Source organism: Trichosurus vulpecula, chromosome 1, assembly GCF_011100635.1.
Source record: "Trichosurus vulpecula isolate mTriVul1 chromosome 1, mTriVul1.pri, whole genome shotgun sequence".
In the NCBI taxonomy this organism is placed as follows: Eukaryota; Metazoa; Chordata; class Mammalia; order Diprotodontia; family Phalangeridae; genus Trichosurus; species Trichosurus vulpecula.
The window spans coordinates 158,021,310-158,041,914 of NC_050573.1; the positions used below are offsets into that span (position 1 = coordinate 158,021,310).

At 38.3% G+C, this 20,605-nt stretch overlaps 1 protein-coding gene across 1 annotated transcript in view; it reads right to left on the bottom strand.

Moving 5' to 3' along the window:
- The window catches only part of NECAB1 (N-terminal EF-hand calcium binding protein 1), a 288,957-nt gene that overhangs the window by 1,702 nt on the left and 266,650 nt on the right, over window positions 1–20,605 (bottom strand). The window contains exons 11-14 of the mRNA XM_036764554.1: window positions 19,932–19,985; window positions 13,302–13,414; window positions 5,609–5,686; window positions 3,787–3,878 (exon numbers count right to left, since the gene is read on the bottom strand). Of these exons, the coding sequence (XP_036620449.1) occupies window positions 3,787–3,878; window positions 5,609–5,686; window positions 13,302–13,414; window positions 19,932–19,985 (337 nt within the window). The remainder of the gene's footprint in view (window positions 1–3,786; window positions 3,879–5,608; window positions 5,687–13,301; window positions 13,415–19,931; window positions 19,986–20,605) is intronic.

Here is a 20,605-nt window from a genome sequence, read left to right on the forward strand (position 1 = left end):
CTTACGGTTCCATGGGCAAATGCAACAGCTTTCACACTCCCGTGGCATAGATTTTTATAATAATAATAGTAATAATAATAATAATTATTATTGTTGTTGTTTTTGTACCAGTTCTGTGATTTCCTCTGTGTAGGGAACTTCCAGTGAGGAAACTCGATGTACTGATACATATATAAATATATATATATGTAATATATATATATATGTATATAATTTAAGGTGTCTAACAGAGTTAAGCCTCTTATATCTCAAAATACCAATAGTTTCCATATAAGGTGATGACTTCAACATGAAAATTCCTTAAGTTTGAGGTTTCAGATTGTGCAAATACATTAATATTCTTACTTTACCAATGGTAAAGTTTGAAATTCTGTACACGTGAATCATTTAAAGTGAGGTGTTTCATATATGCTCTTGAAGTGGAGCGGAAGAGACCACTGTAGTACAAACAGGTTAAAAAAAAGTTAGTGCATCATGTAACATAGTATAGAACCGGATATAGATTAAAGGTTTATGATTGGTTTTTCTGAGTAATGAATATCTTCTGCATCCTCACCTTTGACACTCCTCCTGTAGATCTTCTTTAGGGTCCACAGTTAGCAACATATTAAATACTTTACCCACAATATATGATGTATAGCAACTATAATATTTATAAACCAATAAAATAAATATTAATTTGATACCTGTAATAGGATTGATTTATTTCCTTATATTGCAACTTAGTTTTGTGGTTTTCTTTCTTTCTTTCTGGCAAGGCAGTCAAGGTTAAGTGACTTGCCCAGGATCATACAGCTAATAAGTATCTAATGTCTGAAACTGGATTTAAACTCAGATTCTCCTGACTGCATGGGCAGTGCTGTGTCCCCTGTGCCACCTAGCTGCAGCTGCCCTGTCCCTGTATTGTAACTTAGGCAACCCAACTGGAAATCTTGAGAGAAAGGTAGTTTTATTGAAAATAAGATAGCCTTTTGGATTTAAAGAATAAAATGTGCATTTTGTGCTTCTCAACTGTTTAATGGTCGTCTTAATTATCTTTTACACATTTTAATATGAGGTTGTTATGTGTGTGTGTGTGTGTGTGTGTGTGTGTGTGTGTGTGTGTGTGTGTATATATATATAGTCTCTGTATTTGCCAAATGTTTGTTTCCTATTTTAATATATACATGGTAATTTGAAACTAGCTAATACAAAAGGTATGCCTCTTCAAATTGAAATTTTGGCATTTATACCTTTATACCAAATTTACTTAAGCTATTGTGCATGCTAAACATACAACTGTATGAAAATTAATACTAAAGAAGTTTAGCAAAACCCAATAGGAAATTAATTATTTAAAGCTAATTAAAGTTTTGAAAGTAGTGGTAGGAAATGGGGAACCACCTTAGTATTGACTAAGATTGACTTTTCTCTCTCTTCATCTGTTAACTTGGAATACCCTTAGTTGAAATTAGGAAACATTAAATCGCATATATTCGAAGATGAAAGAAGAGATTCAGTTAGATCGTCAGCTCCTTGAGGGCAGGGGCTATCCTTTTGCCTTTATTCATATCCCCAGTACTTAGCATTGTGCCTGGCAGATAGTGGGTGCTTATTAAATGCTTTTTGACTGCAGTTTTTTAGAGGGTGAGATATATTTTCTTTCTGTTTTAACCGTTCTAAAGCCAGAAATAAACTAATTACTTGAGTAAGACAATGTGACAATAATATATCTTAATAGTTTGTTGAAAATAGCTTATTATGAAGTAGAGCTAAACCAAGATGCCTGTTAGATTTGTTCAAATTCCTATGCTCTTGTCATGTTGTTAATTTTCCTAATCCCTTATTACCTCTCTCTTTTTTCTGAGTTTTTCTTTCTATATTTGCTTTATGTACCCATTTGTCCTCTATGACTTGTAAGGCATTCAGTAGTTATAGCAGTTTGTGGCTCATTGTGGCACTCATCTCTTGACCCAACAACTCTCCCAGTGCATATCCAATCTGTTGCCAAGGCCTGTAATTTCACCTTTGCAACATCCCTTGCATATGTCCCCTTCTCTCTGACATTGCTACCACTCTAGTGTAGGCTTTCATCACCTCATGCCTGGGCTATTGCAGTAGGTGGGGTCTGCCTGCCTCAAGTGTTTTTCTACTGTAGTCCATTTTCCATTTAGCCATTGAAGTGATTTTTTTTGAAAGCACAGGTCTAATCAAAAATTACTCAAACTATTCAATAAATTCCTATTGTCTCTAGGATCAAATACAAAATCCTGTTTGGCATTTAAAGCCCTTCATAATCCAGCCCTCTCTTACCTTTCTAGTTGTAAACTTTACTCCCAGATACGTATTCTTCAGTTCAGTGACATTGGCTTCCTGGCTGTCCCATGACCAAGACATTCTACCTCTCTGTTCCGGGTTTTTTCTCTGGCTGTCACCCATGCCTGGAATGCCCTCTTCTCAGCTCCAATTACAGACTTCCCTGGCTTCCTTTAAGTCCCAACTGAAATCTCATCTTTTATTGGAAGCCTTCCCTGAATTCTTAATTCTAATGCTTTCCTTGTGTTTATGTGTCCTGTACATAGCATACTTTGTATATGTTTGTATGTTATCTCCCCTATTAGATCGTAAGCCCCTTGAGCACAGGGACTGTCTTTTGCCTCTTTTTGTATGCGCAGCACTTAACACAGTGTCCGGCACAAAGTAGATGCTTAATAAATGTTTGTGGATTGATTGCTCTTTCTCTGACACATTGCTTGAACCAGGTGGTAGGAAGCAGAAAATGGCTATAGTGATAAAGATAAAGGACCATGAAATCTTCTATCAGGACTCCTAGGATGTTTCAGCTATCCCAAAGATAAGCTTCATCTTTAAAGATATCCTAGTTACCTGAGAAATTTATCAGCTAATGCATTATATTCACAGGTGTATGGGAAAATAAAGCATGAAAGTGAATGTTACAAAATTTCTCATGCCCCCAACATACTTCATTATGATTTAATGTTCAAGCCTAATATAGTTATGCCAAACACGAACAATTTCAATTGTTATTTGCTTCACTGATTCTCACCTTCACCTTCCCTTGAGTCTCAGAGTATCCAGAGTTGGGAGTCAAATTATGAAGCTACAACCTCATATAACTACATGGGATAACTTGCTATTTGAAGCTTATACTTGATATTTAGAGAAAATACCCAGAACTCTGCATTCATTGAGTTTGTTTCCTCTAGGCCAGTACCGAACCTATGACTGAGACTCTACAGATAAATAAAAATGGTCAGGCAAGGTATGTATGAAGGGTCTCAAAGAGATTTAATTATCAGGCTACAGAGATTCCACATCTGGTTTCAGAGTGAGGCTCAAGTTAGCTTAAGACAGGTCTGAAACCTTTGGAATATTATGTACTTTGATTTTTTTTCTCATTCTTTCCAAACTGTATGTTTGAAATTCCATTTCACCAAATACTCATAATGAAAATCTCTCCATAACATTTATAAACCCTAGGCGATCACCTAATTCCAGTATGAGAGAACTGGAAAATCCCTCAGTGTTTATTCTAATACCCTTTGACCTATATTGGAATATAAAATAAGCCACTTTTATTTTGTAAGGAAGTATCTGCTCATGCACTGACTATTGCTAATTCTAAGAAACATGGAGAAAGCCTTTCCAAATGGACATTTGAGTTGGAGGGAAAGGATATGAAAAATAAATCACTAGGTAGTATGGAGGAAAATGATAATATTTGGGGGGAGATAAAAAGATAAAACAACATGGAAAAGCTAAGAGAGATAAAGTCAGCATAGTTACCAGGAACTAGCATAGTAGACGTGAGTTCTGGAGTTTCCAAGAAATCCACATTGCTCCTTTGGAATGCCTTGCTGTAATTCATCTGAAGGTGGCTGTATAAACAATTACATGTCAGTGCATTTTCATTTATCTTTTTAATTTTTTCCAAAATAAAATGCAGCAGAGGCTAAAGTCGTATGTACCATGGGATTAGATATGGAAAAGCTGAATAGCAGGAGTTTTCAAGGGTCATTTGACTTGAAAGACTAGTGATATGTGAATGATAATCATCAAGAGAATCTGAATTCTCTTGTGCAGGTGGAACACTAGGAAATTCACTTAAGTCTAAACAAGTGGAAAACATCTTTTCTTGATGACTAAATGACTAAATATTGGGGCAGGCTACCATATGAGATTGGCAGCTAGGTGGTGAAATGAATAGAGTGCTGGGCCTGGAGTTAGGAAGACCCAGTGAGTTCAAATCTGGCCTAAAACACTAAGCAGTGCGATCCTGGGCAAGGCATTTAACCTTGTTTGCCTCAGTTTCCTCATCAGTAAAATGAGCTGGAGAAGAAAATGGCAAAACATTTCATTATCTTTGCCAAGAAAATCTCAAATGGGGTCACAAAGTGTTGGAAACGACTGAAACAAGAAAAACCATGTGAGATTATGGATTTCATCCTTGAAGTTTTCATTTTTTTTGTTTTGCTTTGTTTTTAAAAGTCCTGAAGAGTTTAGGCTTGCAGGCAAGAGGCTGAAATAAATGGAATTTTGTGATCCTTTTCATTGTATTCTGTGATAGGAGACTCATCCTTTTCTAATTTGACAGCCTTCATTCTCTAATCTTTTATATAGCCTGAGGGGAGAATATTTGTGGCTATAAACATACTTCAAATGCTTAAAAGATGTATGGCTTACATTGATGTGAGTGGAACTTAAGTTTGCCACTTCTCCATGCTTTAACATGAGGTGGTGTGGCCAACCTGAGACGTAGCATCTTTGGTTTAGTTAGGCCACTGAGTAAGGCAATGAGTCACCAGATCTGTATTGGAACCTTTCCAGATTGCTAGAATTGCAACCAGTTGCAAGACTAGTACTTTGCTGACATAACCTTTGAGAATCTAGGGTCTCCACAAGACAGAGGCAATGGAGTAGGAGGTAATATGGTGCAGTGGAAAGAATGTGCAATTTAGTGTCAGAGGACTTGGGTTCAAATTCCTGCTCTCTCACTTATTTGCCTTCATGACCTTGGGTAAATAATCCTCTCTGACCTTATTTTCTCATCTCTAGAATGGGGTTTTAACTAGATCAAGTCTATTCCACATCTGACTTACAGCAAACATATATAGGTTAAATCGTGTGTGTTCTGCTGTAGATGTGGTTTCTTATATTTTGTAAGATAAAATCTGAGCTGTTCTCATACTATAATACTCTGTTTCAAGACCAAGGAACCACATGACCACAAGACCAAGGCAACATTGGTAGAGAATCTAGAAAAGTAAGGAAATTGCAAATATAGAATCATGAACTTCCAAAAATGCTGTGATGTCATTTCGTTTCCATGTGACATTTTTACTTCCTCAGAAGCATCTGGATTGGGGGACCTGGGTGGAGTTTTGGGTTGTTCATTAAAAAAAAACTGTAGCAGTATCTTTCTCAGGACCATCCTTAGGCAAAATAAAGTATAGGATTCTTTTCTATCTTTTGCTAGCCCCAGCTTTATTCTTTCATCCCTCATAGCTGCCCATCCCCATACCAGGTAATAGAAGTATCTTCCAACACTTCTGAAATCACACCTACTCTTTTGGTCTATACATAAAAGCTGAACTCGCTCTTGACTTACCTATTCCACACGCTGCTATTCTCCCAGAACTCATAAACTATAAAGCGGGATTCATTCGAAAGCTTCTGAATGGAAACACTGAATTAAAAAAGAAAAAATAGTTAGCTGAGGGATTCAAAGAAACGAAACCAATTATATCTGTATATGTCATAATCATAGTTGATGTGTTTAGTATACAAAAATCTTGTCAAATAATGCAAGGTAGTATTCCCATCATATATGTGTGGAAACAGGTTTAGGGAAGAGTGATCTCAACCATGGTGTCTGGATTAAAATTAAAATATTCAGTTTAAAAAATTGTTCCAGATAACCTATATGGTGGTGGGATTTTTTTTAAACTTTTTTTGTTTTCTTTTGGGATCAGGTAGACAGCCTCTAGGAGCATTATGTGTTGTAGAGGGCAAGCTTTAGTGTCCTAATGACCTGAGTCCTGCATCTGACATTCTAGCTATATGTCCAGCGGACATGTATTTAATTGCTTCATACCCCAGTAAACTCTTGAAGATTATAAATTACAGAAAAGTTGCCAATATACATCTATGGAAGGAATGTTAACACATGAAATTGCAGGTGGGGAGAAATGAATCACAACTTTGTAGAGATCAGACATGGTAGCTTTTAGACTTAAAATTGTTAAGTATAAATTATTGAAAGGTAGCCTAGACTAGATAGGAGACCAAGTTTAATTGGAAGAATGGGAGCTCCTCTGTTGGAGAATTGACTACCTCGTTTTGAGTCTGGCTTGAGCAATTTAGAGACAAATGGCATTATCTTTCTTTATTAGGTATATTGATGTGTTTACAGAGGCTGAGTCAACTCCTTCAAACCCAAGGGTTGGCTTTTGTTCCTATCATGGGAACACTGTGATAATGATTCTGTCTGAAGAAGACAATTATCATGATTTTTAAAAATTGTCTTGGATCCTGAGTTTTAAAATTGTCGTCATTGCGATGTAGTTGTCTGGTAGACAACATTCTCCCTAAATCTTAAATACTTAGCTTGCTATCTCCATTTTCATGAGCTGCAAATACAAAATCTTCAAGACTAGTGAAAGCTACTAGTTTATTCACTGTTCAGTTCTTAGTATACAATAATTATCAATGAAGAAATATGAGCAATTAAAAGCTATAAAATCCTGAAATTGGAAGCATCTGATAGCATAAATAAGCATTTATAATTAGGGTACAATTTATATATGCTCAAATGGGTTTAACTTGATGTATTCCAGCCAGTAATGCTAAGAATAATCCATCTTGTGTGACTCAATAGTCAAGAAACATTTATTCAGCATTCATTAGATATAAGGGCACTGTACTATCTGCTATACATGCAAAGGTGAATAAGACATGAACCCTGCCCTCAAGAAGATTATAATTTAGCTAATAAAAATTATAAATTAGCCAATAAAGTTAAAATGTAGCTAGTAAACTATTAAGCATCTGCTATGTACCAGGCATTGTGCTGAGTGCTGGAGATATAAAGACTGAAATAATCCCTACTCTTAAGGAGCTTATGTTCTAATGGAAATTTGGTTTTAGATCTGGAATGATGTAACTGAGTCTAACTCTGTCAGTTGAAAGTCCAGAGGGAAATGCCTGAGGTCAAACATCAAGCCACAGAACCTCAAGAGTTGGAACGGACCTCAGAAATCATCTAATCCAAACTAAACGTCTCCTCTGGGACAGCTAGGTGGTCTAGTGGATAGCAATCTGCCTAGAGTTAGGAATACCTGAGTTCCAATCTGGCCCCAGACACTTATTAGCCGTGTGACCCTGGGCAAATCACTTAACCCTGTTTGCCTCAGTTTCCTCACCTGTAAAATGATCTGGAGAAGGAAATTGCAAATTACTGCAGTATCTTTGCCAACAAAACCTCAAATGGGGTCACAAAGAATCTGACACAACTGAGCAACAACAAGAGTCCCCTCTAGGATATCCCCAATTAGTGGTCATCCAGCCTTCTCTTGAAATCATCTTGAAGATCTTGGGCTAGAACCCAGAGATCCAAACTCCTAATTAGGCCAGTGCTCTTTTTACTCATACCTTGTTGACTCACAATATTTTAGTAATAGCTCTATTAGTGAAAAGTTCTAGTTATAAAGTTCCCAGAGACGCTTTAATCAGTGTAAAAATAAAATACCTGGGGATGCATTCTAGGATAGGGTTTCCTGCTGCCTTACCTCTAATACCTTGCCCTGCAAGATAACACCAACTCTGAAACTCACATCTCCTCGGTTCTCCCCCGAGAACCCTTCTTCCCTGTGATTGGAGAGGGTACAGCATGGACAGTGGAGAGCTCCTCCCAGATCTTCCATTTAAAGAGCGCACCTAGGGCACCCATCATCATTTCCCAGTGGGCTGCACTCCTCTGGGTCTTTTGTCATGTTCCCACCTGTGTCCCCCACCCTCACCCCATTCTTCTGCTTTTTTATGTCTTGGTTTCCCCCATTATACTGTGAACTCTTTGGGGGCAGGGACTGACTATTGACTTAACACAGTGCCTGGTACATAGCAGGCACTTAATAAATGTTTATAGACTGATTGATTCTACTGGGTACACCCTCATTTTCCTCCAAGGGGAGTTTTGAGAGTGGGACACAGGTTCCCAGAAAGCCCCTTGATAGATACCTCCTCCTCTCTAGGTTTAAATCCCTCCTCAGGATGGAAAGAGGCTGCACACAGCTCCTCCTGTAGTTGGTTGTAAGTGACCAGGCCTTGAGGCCTCAGGAAGTATAGCTTTTCCTCACAGTTTAGTCTAAGCCTTGGTCCCTTTACTTGAAACAAGATCCTCCTCCTCCTCTTCTACTATCACCACCATTGTTCCATCACAAAGAGACCAGAACTTCTCCGAAACTGCAATTTGCTTAAGATGATTCTTGTTCAAACTGTTTTTGTTCCCAAGTGACTTGTTAATCAAGGGCATCCCTTAACACTTTGCTACACCCTTAATCTTTTTTTTTAAACTAAAATGTTTAGGGAAGGTAAAGTGGTGTCATGGAAACAGCAGGGGCTGGAGAGCTGGCAGAGCAAAGCCCGAGTCCCGTATCTGCCCCTTGACTGGCTGTGTGACCATGGTTAAATCACTTATCTTCAGGGATCAATCTCCTTTTCTGTGAAATGAGAATAATTAGACTTGTATTTTGGGTAGTTACAAAGAAAATGGTAAAATAAAATGTCATATAAATGTGAGTCATGTATTACTCAAATGATGCTTTTCACCTAGATTTTCAGTTTTTGGAAATTTTGTAGAAGTGCTTTGAATAATGCAAAAATTGTTATGCTGTAACACAGGGATCATTGACATGCTTAATTAGGAAATGCAAACACTTTTATCTCACAGTTTAAAATACTAAAATGTTGAAATATTTTGGTTGTCAATTGTCAGTGGGACTTTTTTCCATCTGCAACATGATATTCATTATTTGAAATGTAGGTTACTGGACACAATCCTATAAATTGAATATGTAATGTTTACTTTTAAGACTTTGGGGCATGTTTCTTATCAAATGGACTTGATATTTTTCTAAGCATGAGCTAGGTGTGAATGGTAGTTGGGTAGTTGGGAACCATAGATCTTTTATTATTGTCCTAAGGAGAAAACAAATCTCTTTTCCAGGTGCCCTCAGTTAGAGGACGAGGTGTCTTTCAAAGGAAATCACATACTGATTTATTCTAATTGGGAGATGGACTGAATCCTTACTTTCAGAAGATTGGGAAGAGCTACTCGTGAGAAAGGAGCATAAAGAATATTCCAGGAAATTGTAGATTACGCACATTCCTAGAGATGCTTTACATGACTTAATTTGTACATTAGTAAATCTAGGAACCATTTATCATCTGGATAACCTTGAGCTTTAGTTTCCTCCTCTGTAAAATGGGGAGGTCAGATTGTTGTTCTGTCATTTCAGTCGTGTCCAACTCTTTGTGACCCCTTTTCTTGGCAGAGATACTGGAATGGTTTGACATTTTCTTCTACAGTTCTCCATTTTACAGATGGAGGAAACAGAGGCAAACAGAGGGCTAAGTGATTTGCAAAGGAGATTGGATTAGAGAAAGATCCTTTTTCATTCTGTTTTTTTTAATAATGTGATTTATCTAAAAGTGACCACTAGGTGACACTGTGATACACATAAGTTTTAGATTTAGGGACCTCTCCCTCCCAAATGGTCACGCGAACAATACACACTATACATTGACCCCGATATAGTGATGCTGTTTTTGGTCCTCTGAATATGAAGGACAACAACCAACCAATCACTTTTTATTTCTACTGCTTTCACCCAGTTTTTTCTGTTCTATAGGTTTTATCTTTGTGTGTGTATGTATATTTTCCCATAGGCTAATCTATTATAATTCAGCCAGGAAAGATGTAACAAAAGTGTGGTTTATTTTCTCAACCTCAGATTTTAATAGAGAGAGAGCCTTACCAAGCCATTTACTATTCTTTGAAAATTTCATTCTAAACTTTTAGTCTTCCTTGATTTATTCATTTGGTTGCAGTGAATCATAGGATTCAGAGCTAGAAACGACCTTAGGGATCATCAATGCCAACACGCTTATTTGACAGATGACAAGCAGAGTGTGGTGAAAAGAATGCTACATCTAGGATCAAGAGGACTTGACCTCTTGATCTGCCACTTACTACTGGTATTACCTTGGGCAAATCCCTAAACCTCCTTGGGCTCCAGGTACTCTAATTCTCAATCTGTGATTCTATTATAACCCAAAAAGTAAATGAGTGGAAAGAATGCTGAACTTGGAGTCAGGGGAAACCTGTATTCCAATCTTTCCTCTGACACTTATGAAGCAGGGATATCTATAGAAACTATTTCACTATATACTACGTACTATAAGGATAAAATGAGATAATGCTGTAAAGCAGCAGTATTCAAACATTTTGGTCTCAGAACTCCTTTTCACTCTTAAAAATTATTGAGGGTCCCTTCCCACAAAGAACTTTTGTTTATGTAGTTTGTATCTATTAATGTTTATCATAATAAAAATTAAACATCTTAGTGTTCTTATAAAAATAGTTTTGACCTAATGGATGCCCTGAGGGATAGTGCCTTAATACATATATTATCTCATTTGATCCTTACAACAACCTCGGGGGCTAAGTTCTTGTTCTATTATTATCCCCATTTTATAGATGAGGAAATTGAGGCTAAGAGAGGTTAAGTGCCCCGCCCAGAGTCACAAAGCTAGTAAGTGTCTGGGCAGGATCCGAGTGCAGGTCTTCTGGATTCTAAGTCCATTGCTGTATTACTGTGAAGAACAATATTTTATAGTCATGATGATGGTTGACTCACCAAGAAAAGGTTAAATGTGTGATATGTTTTAGAAAAATGTACATCCACAGTGGCTAAGAACTCTAAGGATCATCCTATAGCTATTTATAAACTTTACTTACCTGGAAATTCCAAGCTTTTGTTCATGCACCTACTTTAGCTTTTAATTCCTTTTATTCTCTGAGACCTAACTTAAGACTCATCAATGTCTTCTCTGAGTTATCAAGGTAGTTGCTTTGGGTTTTGTATTTAAGGGCACCCCATGCTGCTAGCAGTGGGGCAGTGACTTAGAGAAACAGCAAGTACAGAAGAAAGTGGTTAGTGCTAAAAAGACTTAAGACTCTTAAAAATGCAATCAGCCCACTAAAAGGGAATGGGAAAGTAAGGATAAAGCAGATACATGGCAAAGAAGGGGATTCATAGCTATGTAAAGGCACCCTAATCATCGGCCAAGAATGGGCCAATCCTATGAATTGAGTTAGACTAAAGCTGATGGCATTAGTAACCATAGAGAGAACTAATGAAATGGTACAAGTGGAAAATAGAGTTTGACCAGGCTGATTAGTATTCTTTCTGGTGTAGGTTCCATTTCTTTGAAGTTCAGTCTCTGACAATTGGTTATTTTGGGATAACCGTGGTAGAAGTAAGACATGAGGTAAAAGCCACTAACAATAAATAAATGAGTGAAGAACCACTAACAATCATACTTATCCTGCTAAAGAAGAGGAGAGGCTAAAAAACTCAAGTTTTCAAATTCTAGAATCACAGAATATCAACGTTGGAAGGAAATTTAACAGTTATTTAATCTAGTCCACACCTGGTTAAGAGCCCTTTCTGCAAAAAACCCCAATAAGTGGTCCAACATTCTTCACTTGAAGAATTTCAGTGAGAAAGGACCTTTTACCTCCCAAAGCTATCCCATTCCACTCTATTAAAGGGAAGACACACTATCCACCATTATATTTGATGGCAGGAAATAAGCTTCCATTTCTTTATGATTATTGAAACCCTAACAGGACAGGAATTGCAATAGAAACCATGTCTCTACCTCTACTTGATTCTAGCATCCTCTAGAGACTTTCTCCCCATCAAAGCGTCATATACATGTCATTTATTATGATTATTATAATCTTGTGAAAGCACTATTTCATCAGCTATGTGTAGGGTGAATTCAAGTGACTGGACTATAGGATTTCGAACTGTATGCCATCCCTTCTCCACATACTTACTGGTTTTTCATTCTTAAATGTTTTCTTTGGTTTCTGGTCATACAGTTCAATCCCCTCATCTCATAGATGAGGAAACTGAGGGTCAGAGAGGTTGTGATTTGCCCATGGTCACATAGTTGGTAAATAGGAGAAGCAGGATTTTAAGTTGGGTCCTCTGATTTCACATCTAGCACCCTTTCTTTCAGTTGTTTGTGGTTCAGTCCTTTTTCAGTTGTGTCCAACTCTTCCTGACCCCATTTGGGGTTTTCTTGGCAAAGATACTGGAGTGGTTTTCCATTTACTTCTCCAGCTCATTTTACATATGAGGAACTGAGGCAACCAGGGTTTAAATGACATGTCCAGGATCACACAGCTAGTAAGTGTCTGAGGTCAAATGTGAACTCAGGAGAATGAGTGCTGGTGCACTTCCACTGCACCACCTGGCTGCCCTTTCTATTGTACTCTTTCTATTAGACACCAGTTCTTTTTAACTCCAGTGCCTTCCCTCTGTTGATTATCTTGCATATAGCTCATTTGCACATAGTTGTTTATATGTTATCTCCCTCATTAGACTGTGAGCTTCTTGAGATCTACAGCCATCTTTTGCCTTTTGTCGTATCCCCATAATTTAGCACAGTCGTGGGCACATAGTAGGTGCTGACTAATGGACACTGGTTCAAAATTTTTTGAAGGGAGAAGCTGAGGGAATTTTGCAATTATTTTGGAATTTTATGACAGTTGGAATGTTTACTGGGCCAGGCTGCCAAGAGAACAGTCATAGCTGGGTACACTTGTGGTTGAGATAGCCCACATCGGATAATCATTCCATCAGGCTTGGCGGGATGCATAGGTGGGTCTTTGATGACCTCAAACCCTCTTCTCTTCTGTCTCTTTTACCTAACCCTAAGTCCTGATCCCTACCTGATTCCCCAAGCCTCACATTTCTAAAAATGTGCAATTTAAGATAAAATCAGGGTACAGACCAAAGACAGTTTAGGAAATGTTAAGCTAAGGGCTTTAAGCAACAGGAGAGAGAAGGCCTTGAGTGTCAGCATGGCTTAAACATTAACTTTTCTAAGAGTCAGCTTTAAAAGACGTGCCTTTCATACACCCACCCTTTTTGAGGATGAAAAGAAGTACCTGGCATGCATTGTATGCCTCCCTGGCCCAGCTCTTTGGTGTGTAATGGATTACTTACTGCAGGCACCCACTCTGCGAGGAAGCACTTTCCACATACTGTTTCAGAGCCAGGTGGAATTCTTCCAAGTCTTCCTCTACCACAGACATCTGACGCTGAACAAGGAGGATGTGCTGTGGGGGAAGAGACCTGGGTTACAGTATTAGATCAGAACAATGCTTACATTAGCCTTTCCCACCCCTGCTTCCCACCCTTTGATGATGTTTGCTTCCAATTCCACACTTGTTTCTCGATTAGCTGGGGAGTCTCATATGTGATGATGTCCTGTCCATTTCTGGTGCCTGATGGATACCACAACTTGTAAAATAGCACAAAAGCTATCACAGATATACATATACATATAAATATACATATACATGTTATATAATGCTTATATATATAGTGTGTATATGTATATGTGCATATGTATATATGCATACATGTATATACGCGCATACATATACATAGATATATAGTTTTTACTGATATACAGGGTGCTGCAAAGCTTAAGTTTTACTAATTTGACACTGCACTAAGACTTTTAGGACATTCTGTACTGCCACTTTTCCTAATGCATTTTTTTTGGCCAGGCAATCAGGGTTAAGTGACTTACCCAGGGTCACACAACTAGTAAATGTCAAGTGTCTTAGGGTGGATTTGAACTCAGGTCCTCCTGACTCTAGAGGTGGTGCCCTCTCCACTGCACCACCTAGCTGCCCCTCCTAATGCATTTTGTCTCCAAGCGTGAGTCATTCATCATATCTGAGGGTCAGGATCAGGGATGTACCCTGTATATCATTTGTAAAACAGCTTCAATTTCCCTTTTAGGAGTTTTGGTTGGGAAATTGGAGTCTTTTTCAAGACTTTCTCCAGGGAAGGGAGGAGCTCATTCTACACCCTTGACTGATTCCAGTTTAAGTCTTTAGTCTGCACAGATAGGTTTGAAAAAAGGTAAAGAAAAAAAAGATCTAGTGTCTCTCTCAAAAATAAATGAAAGGTCTGTATTGCTGCCTTCCCACTGGGACTGTGGTTCTAGAGAGCGGTCTTCATTTTCTCCTCCGTATACTGGTATCATATGTTCTGCATTACTCAGACTTAGCTACCTATGAGCAAAGAAACTTTAAAATTAAAAAAAAAACCATCATTAACCCCATAAAAATAATAAAATACACAAAGCCACATTATGCCTAAAAGCTCTGAATTCAGGTCCCAGTAGCTGTAATGGAGAAATTAATTAAAGCCCCATCCATTTTTTATATTTCAAAAAATGCCTTAGTGTAAGTTGCAGCCACCAAGAGCATCTCAATAAAGGGCACCACGTGCTGCAGACTGTCTTTTAAAAAAAGACTTGTTATACACTTCTGGAATCTTCTGGATCAGAAAATTCTCAAGCCTATTTTCCTAAATAATTAATAATGCCAGTCTAAGTAGTAGCCCCCTGACGATAGACCCTATGCAAGGTACCACTGCATTAGCTTAGACAGCAAGGTGGCAGAGTAATTAAGAGTGTTGGACTTGGGATGGGGAAGAATCCTGCCTCAGATAGGTACTGTGCGGACCCTGGGCAAGTCAATCAACCTCTCGCAGCCTCAGTTTCTTCATCACGAAATGGGAATAATAATACCACCCCCCTCCCAGGGATGTTGTGAGGATAAATGATGCACGTACAGCACCTTGCAAACCTTAAAGCACCATATAAGTGTTAGTTATTATTATTCGGGGCCTGTGTTAATGAAATTATTAATGGTGAAGAACTTGTTAAGGTATAGTAAGGTAAGTATATTGACAAACTGATATTCCGGAATAGCGTTTAGTCCATGGTCATTTTTGCAATAACGTAGGACTGTCATGTGAAGGCCTGCTTACCCCACTCGTGCTACTCATGACAAGAATTGCACATTTATCTTTTCTGTGACCCTTTCCCTCATTTCATTTAGTACCTCCTTTCTCAGTGCCTGTAGCTGGGTCTCTTCTGTCACTGAGGAAAACGATTCAATAAATCGTTTTTGTGGAGTCGTTTATCAGTTGTGTCTGACTCTTCATGACCCCATTTGGGGTTTTCTTGGCAGAGATACTGGACTGGTTTGCCATTTCCTTCTCCAGTTCATTTTACACATGAACTGAGGCAAACAGGGTTAAATGACTTATCCAGGGTCACACAGCTAGTAAGCGTCTGGGGCCAGATTGGAACTCTAGGTCCAGCACTCTGTCCCATGTGCCACTTAGCTTCCCAGATTCAATAAATAACCTTGCACTAAAATGTCATTATTCTGGGAATATTTTCATTTTAAATAATATTTCATGGTAGATAGTGTTTGATCCAGGTAAATCTTTTAATAGTGCAATTTCTGAAAGAAACCATGGTACTCGGCTGGGCAGCTATTTGGAGGAAGGGAAATATTAGGAAATCAAAGCATACCATATAGATGATTGCCTATTTACAAGGCCACTGTCCAACTTCTTTGAGTCCTAGGCATTCAGATAACCTTTTATCTGTTTTATTATCTTGCCGAGTCTCACCAGCGTGGGGAAAACAGTATCTGTTCAAAGACTTCTTGAGAAAAATAAATCAAATAGTGGCAACAAACCTTACAAACAGCACTTTTGCAATAGTAAGCTCTTATTTTTCTCAGCTATCATATGACTTGGCTGCTTGTGAACACACAGAAAAATGAAAAAAATCTACTTTTTCTGAATACATTCCCCTGTTCCACTACTTAACACCTCAAAACAAGATTCAATTTTGAAAAAAAAGACATAACTTTTAAAAAATATTGAATAAGATGGTGAAGATAAGATATAGTACCTGCTTGGTCTCTAATCCATCAAAATTATTTCTAAAAATTAAGCTATAAGATTTTTTAAGTGAAACTATCAGTGATGAATAATAGCAAACTAGTACTGAAGACATTCTGAAGACATTTCTGCTTGCTTTCATATTTCACAGTTAGCTGGGGTCACACTTGCCTATCCACCTGTCATCCATCATTTTTACTACATGACTAGTCCATCTCCTTTTCTGGTGATATATGTCTGTGATGATTTTTTTTGCCATGTCTCACACAAAACTTGTGGTAGTCTGAACAACCTCTTCTTTTCTGGGCCTGCCGTTTCTTACAGGCCTAGACTATTTCTGCTCTACAAAAGCCTTGTCCTTCTGCCTGGCAAACCTACCTTGTCTTTTCTCTGGAATCCTCAAAATCTGAAATCTTTCGTGCTGAAAACTTCCCTCTTTCGACCTAATTGATGCCTAATATCTGATGAAAGCAGAGGTAGGAAATTCAGATGTGTATGAATGAGACCTTGTCCTTCCCTGTAAAATTCATGCCCCCTTTCCATAATACAAGACAACCCAAGTTTGTCCACACTAACTGAGAAGAAGGCAGACAGGCAACAGACATCTGTTGCTTACTATGTGCCAGGCACTGTATGGGCATAGTAGCAAAGTCTGAACAATCGGACGCACAGCTGGGAGGGGAATGAAGCAAAAGGAGCCTGGAAATTTTAACTGCATCTTCTTTGTGTTTTAAGATTACATATAATAAAGCAAGTATGGATATGGCTTAGTTTCTCCAAGACTCTATCAATTTGTTTGTTGGAAAAAGGGCTCATGTTTAGTAGGCTAATAATTAGTGTTTGCCTATGATCAAAAAGGGGCAGCCAGGTGGTGCTGTAGATAGAGCACTGGCCCTGTAGTCTAGCCTCAGATGCTCAGTAGCTGGGCAAGTCACTAAACCCTGTTTGCCTCAGTTCCTCATCTGTTAAATGAGCTAGAGAAGGAAATGGAAAACCACTCCAGTATCTATGCCAAGAAAACCCCAAATGGGGTCATGAAGAGTTGGACAAGACTGAATGACTCAACAACAGTAACAATGGTCAAAAAAATGAAGATTTTTTAGTATCTTTTTCTAACTTCTCTGCCAATCCATCATTAGAGATGGAAGAGAGCCGTGCAGATATGGAAGCCATTTTCTTTTTTTATTGTTTCATGGGTCACAATCACCTGGTCGTGACCAACCTGATGATAATGAACCTCTCTGTGCTTAGTTATGCTGGTCTTTGAGTAGCAAGTTCAGCCTGTTCCCATTACCACATTTGAACCTTTCTAGCTTTGGAGGAACTGCCAGAAGTTCTACTCCACTGACAATGACTTTGAGAACCCAATTTTGCCTCTATGTCATAGTGAAATAGCAAAGTAGGAATTTTGTGGACAAGGCAATTTTCATCCCCAAAAAGTTTTAAGTTAAATGTTCTACATTTAAAGCATTCTGTCTTTTTTCTTATTATGATTAATACTTGGCCTTCCCTAGGCTTCCAGTTGCAGTAATGCCACACCAAGTCTTTATAGTCTTAAAAAGAGAAGTCATCTGGAATCATTGCTCCCCTGGATTTTCAAGGTTCCCTGTGCTCTGCAATACATGCATCACTCAGCCAATTTGAGTTTAAAAGGGCAACTTTTACCATTTACATGGCTATTTAAAAGGCGTCTTGGTCTGACAGGGCCCTCTTATTTCACAGGAGGGTTCATGGGCTTGAAAGCAATGTTTGGAGAAAGTGGCAGCCAAGAGCATGACATTTAGTACTGGCGAGTAAGTAGCAGGATCATCAGTTTCATCTTGTAATTGGACCCCAGGCCTGCTATTCTTGGAATATAGATAAAAAGTAGAGTGTAAGTTCTTTGAGGGCAAAGTCCATCTCACTTTTCCTACTTGTATTCCCAGCATCTAGTTTAGTACCTGACATATTGCCTGACTCCTACTAGATTCTTATTGATTGACTGATTGATCGACTTTTGTACTAATCAAGAAAAGCGAGAAAGTCAAAAGAAGAAAACACAGACACACAGACACAGACACAGACACAGACACACACACACACACACACACACACACACACACACAAAATGGAGATTAGGATAACCTAGAGAAATACTCAGATAGAAAAACAGTCTTTAAAACAGGAACTCTTAACCCTTTTGTGTGTCATAGCACAAAATGTCAGTTTCAGAATAATGTTTTTAAATATGTAAAATAAAATACATAGGATTACAAAGGAACTCAATTATATTAAAATACATTATCAAAATACTGGGGAAAATGTTTAAGAGGCCCCAGAATGAGAATGCTTGCTTTAAAAGATGGAAAAAATTAGGATGGAGAAATGGAATTGTGTCCATGGTAGTGGTGGTGGTGGTGGAGGAGGAACAACAGAGAAGAAATACATGACATTTTGTTCTTTCTGTATCCCTGTATCCATCCTGGTTAAAGCAGAACAGAGTAAGGAAGACAGAAAAGATGATTTTTTTAAACTGATGACTAAACTCATAAAAATCTGAAAAAAAGTAGAAGCCTTAGCTGAAAAGAAGGAAGAGACCCCATTCTTTTTCCATTAAGCATTTTCTACATTCTGTGGATTTTTCATAACCCTTTTCAAGAACCTCTCTGTCCTCTAGCACCTCTACTGGGCTTTGTCCTTTCATTTGCTTGTCTTTTATATCTCTTCTCATCTCACTCAGGATCCGGAACAAGGCTGGATGGCTATGCATCCATAGATCCCTGCTAAGGCTTTGTAGCTGGATAACATATTGTGGCTTAAACAGCCTATAGTTCTTCCTTTCCCAGGCTCCCAGTTTCAATATTTCCTTAACTAAACAGGGTGAAAGTTCATCCTCCACTGTAATCATGGAGACACTATTTACACAGAATGCTTCAGAGACTCCTCCATCTGGTTTTTGTGAGTGGAGCTGACTTGGCTGAATCTCATAAGCTTTCCTAACGAGGCGCTTAAATATCACCTCCATCTTCCAGCCCCAACTATGAATGTGATACTTGTACCTTCTAATGTACACAGCTATGTTATGGTGCTTTATGCATGGAACCTGGAAAAATCAAGCCTTTTGCTACAAAGCAGTAACCCACAACACCAACAAGCAAGGCTGTAGGATGTTGACTTCATCAGAAGTCATACCTGCAGCCCCACTGTGATTATTTGGCCCTTATTTACTTGGCCATTAACAGTGGAGAAACAATGTGTCAGACCCAGATGACTCAGGTGACATAACCACCTAAGACTCTAGTGTACCTCTAATGATAGCGGAGAGAATTTTGGGGCCATTAAGTAATGGCAGACAGGCATTTGAGGGTCCAGAAGGGACAGTGCCCTAGTGAAAATACTTTAACATAATTGAATATATTTTATATTACTATATATATTTTATATTTTTTTACTTTATGAATTTAGAAACATTATTCTGAGAAGGAATAGACAAGATTCAACAGACTGTTAAGTGGGTCCATGATACAAAAAAGGCTAAGAACTTCTGGGTTTAAAAGCATGACTCCTGGAGTTTCTTAAAACTTTACATATATGATTCTTCCATCTGTCTTTCTAGCTCTCCGCATGAAATGGTGCCACTCTGGCTGGACAGCTTCACTTTCCTAGGCACATAAATTGTTTCTTCTTCATTCAGATGCTCTTCCACAGGTCAGCCTTTACCAATAACTACTTAAGGAGACATAGATGAAACAAACATGTGTCAGACTCAGAGCATACACACTCTTCCAATCTTGTTTTAGACTGAGACAAACAAATAAGTCATGCATGCAAAGTAAGTGTTTGTGACATTTCTTGAATTGAAAATAGTGTACTTACCGATTTAGTGTTTCCTTCATAAATTTCTTCCTCTAGAGGCTCAAGCTTTAGGTCCTTATGGTTAGGAGGAAGGAAAAAAAATCATACAGCGGAGAGGATTAGCACTTAAATAAAAAGAATAAGATTATACATTTGAAAAATCATTTGGGAGTCAGTGCTACTACTTGTTTCTGGATTTCTTCCTGAGCTCTCAGCAAGGTAGTGCAATGGATAGAGCACTGAGCCTGGAGTCAGGAAGATTTGAATTCAGATTTGGCCTCAGACACTTACTATCTGTGTGATCCTGGACAAGTCACTGAACCCTGTTTGCCTCAGTTTCCTCGTCTGTAAAAGGAGCGAGAGAAGGAAATGCAAACTCTTCCAGTATCTTTGCCACTAAACCCTCAAATGGTGTCACATGGAGTCAGTCATGACTGAAAAATGACTGGCCAACAACAAAAAGGACAGACTGTCCTCAATTTCTACAATTGATTCATTCCAGGTTTCTTCCTTCAGTAATCAGCTTAGATGCCACCTTCTCCATGAAGTCCTTCCCTGTTCCCCAGCCTCTCATCCCTTTCTGGCTGACCTCTTCTTTGTACTTCTCACATTTTAAATTGCATCATATATAACTATTTGTGTATATGTATCTCTCTACTAAATTATAAACTAAATTATAAACTCCATGAGGGGAG